The following is a 2,231-nucleotide window of genomic DNA, read 5'->3' as shown; positions in this document are numbered from 1 at the left end:
TGTGTGTACCTGTGTGTTCCTGTGTGTACCTGTGTGTTCCTGTGTGTTCCTGTATGCACCTGTGTGTACCTGTGTTTCTACCTGTGTATGTTCCTGTGTGTGTACCTGTGCAGGTGTAGTGATCTCACCTTGACGGTCTGGTCTAAGGAGGCGGTGGCGACTCTGGCCTGAGCTCCCATCAGGCCACAGTGCAGGTCTGTGATTGGTAGAGAGTGACGAGACAGGACGTGACGCGGCTCAGGGGCGTGGTTTGAATCCAACTGGATCACACTGAAAAATACACACAGACACACAGACACACACACACAGACACACACACACACACACAGACACACACACACATACACAGACACAGACACACACACACAGACACACACAGACACACACACACACACACACACACACACACACACACACACACACACACAGGAAACGATGAGTCGTCACATTCAGACCCTCCATCAGTAACTGTTGGTTTTCGGGTCTCTGGGCAGCGGAGGGTTAAACTTTGAAGCCGAGCAGAGTCGTCTCTCCGTGTCTGAGCTGACAGAAACCATGAAGGAGCCAATCAGCTGTGTCCGTTAACACTTTCTGCTTCAGACTCTGAGCGAGTTCACAGAAAACCAGCCACATGAAGCTCCGAATGCGTCATGTGACACTTCGATCGATTGCGTGCCGCCTACTTCCTCCTCCGAAGAATATTCAAATGTATTTCAGCACAAAACAACCCTTTTCTGAGTGAAGGTGAGAGCAGACAGAAAATGATGTTTAGTGAATGCAAAAGTTAATACAGACGATCTGTTTTATCACTGCATTATTTCTAACTCATCATTCTGCAGCTCTGAAACTTTAAACTTGATGCAGCAGATTTAAACTTTATAATCGATAACTATATTATCGGTCTGACGCTGTCTGTAATGAAGCAGACTATAAATCACTTAGATCGTGAAGAATTGTTATGTGTCCATCAGTTACCATAGTGACACAGTCTGCAGCATCAGTTACCGTGGTGACACGGTCTGCAGCATCAGTTACCGTGGTGACACAGGCTGCAGCATCAGTTACCGTGGTGACATGGTCTGCCGAATCAGTTACCGTGGTGACACAGGCTGCAGCATCAGTTACCGTGGTGACACAATCTGCAGCATCAGTTACCGTGGTGACACAGTCTGCAGCATCAGTTACCGTGGTGACACAATCTGAAGAATCAGTTACCGTGGTGATACAGTCTGCAGCATCAGTTACCATGGTGACACAATCTGCAGCATCAGTTACCGTGGTGACACAGTCTGCAGCATCAGTTACTTATGTAACTTAGTTATTTGCAGGTTTGCTATCTATAGACTTGTTATTCTGTATTTATGGCTCTAACTGGGAGCCTCTCTGTGGCTCTGCTGGTCTGACTGGTTCTGGTGAGGTGGACTGGACCAATCAGCAGTCAGAGTGGAGGTGTGTGTTCAAGTGTGTGTTCATGTATATTCAGGTGTGTTGAGGTGTGTGTTCATGTGTGTTGAGGTGTGTGTTCAGGTGTGTGTTACCTGGACAGACTCCATACCAGAGCCAGGTTGTCTTTTCCGCCAGAAACAAAATGGCTGCTGTCGTCTGTGAACTTCAGACAGGTGACATCCTGATAGTGACGACTGAGGACACACAGCAGCTTACCTGTGGACACCTGGACCAATCAGAGAACAGATTATACACCTGAAGCAATCAGAGAACAGATGTTGTGATATCATCAGTTGACTAACCTCCCACAGGTAAACAGCCTCAGCGACTCCGGCAGCGAGGAAGAGTCCATCAGGAGACGAGGTGAGACAGGTGACCACACCTGGACACACCAGCTTCTGCTGCAGCTGGTCCTGAGAAACAAGTCAGTTTTATTCATAGAGCCCATTATCACAAACATGGTTTGCCTCAGAGAGCTTTACAGCAGGCACCCTCCCTCTGCCCTCAGACCCTCACATCACCTGAGGAGAAACTCCCGAAAAAGAACCCCTGTAAGAGAGGGGGGAGAGAGGGGGAGGAGGGGGGAGAGAGGAAGAAACCTCAGGAAGAGCAGCAGAGGATGATGAGGGATCCCTCTTCAGGACGGACAGACGAGCGATAGATGTAAATAACAAATGAAATACAATCATGGCAAAAAAGAAAGCGAAAGAGAGAGGGGAGGAGAGGGTGAGACAAAGGGAGAGAGGGGGAGAGAGACACAGCAATAATAGAAACAGATGCATGTC

At 48.4% G+C, this 2,231-nt stretch overlaps 1 protein-coding gene across 1 annotated transcript; it reads right to left on the bottom strand.

Moving 5' to 3' along the window:
• Nucleotides 1-128: 128 nt before the first annotated feature.
• On the bottom strand, nucleotides 129-1,859 carry LOC121964134 (WD repeat-containing protein 18-like; the record flags this gene model as incomplete). Its single annotated transcript, XM_042514354.1, has 3 exons — nucleotides 129-270; nucleotides 1,539-1,672; nucleotides 1,749-1,859. Coding segments are annotated over 3 exons (387 nt in total), but the record flags the coding sequence as incomplete, so codon positions are not given.
• Nucleotides 1,860-2,231: the final 372 nt, after the last annotated feature.

The sequence above is a fragment of the Plectropomus leopardus genome, unplaced genomic scaffold, assembly GCF_008729295.1.
Source record: "Plectropomus leopardus isolate mb unplaced genomic scaffold, YSFRI_Pleo_2.0 unplaced_scaffold14171, whole genome shotgun sequence".
Taxonomy (NCBI): domain Eukaryota; kingdom Metazoa; phylum Chordata; class Actinopteri; order Perciformes; family Serranidae; genus Plectropomus; species Plectropomus leopardus.
Note: the sequence above shows the minus strand (reverse complement) of the source record. Positions and strands in the feature narration are given on the sequence as shown.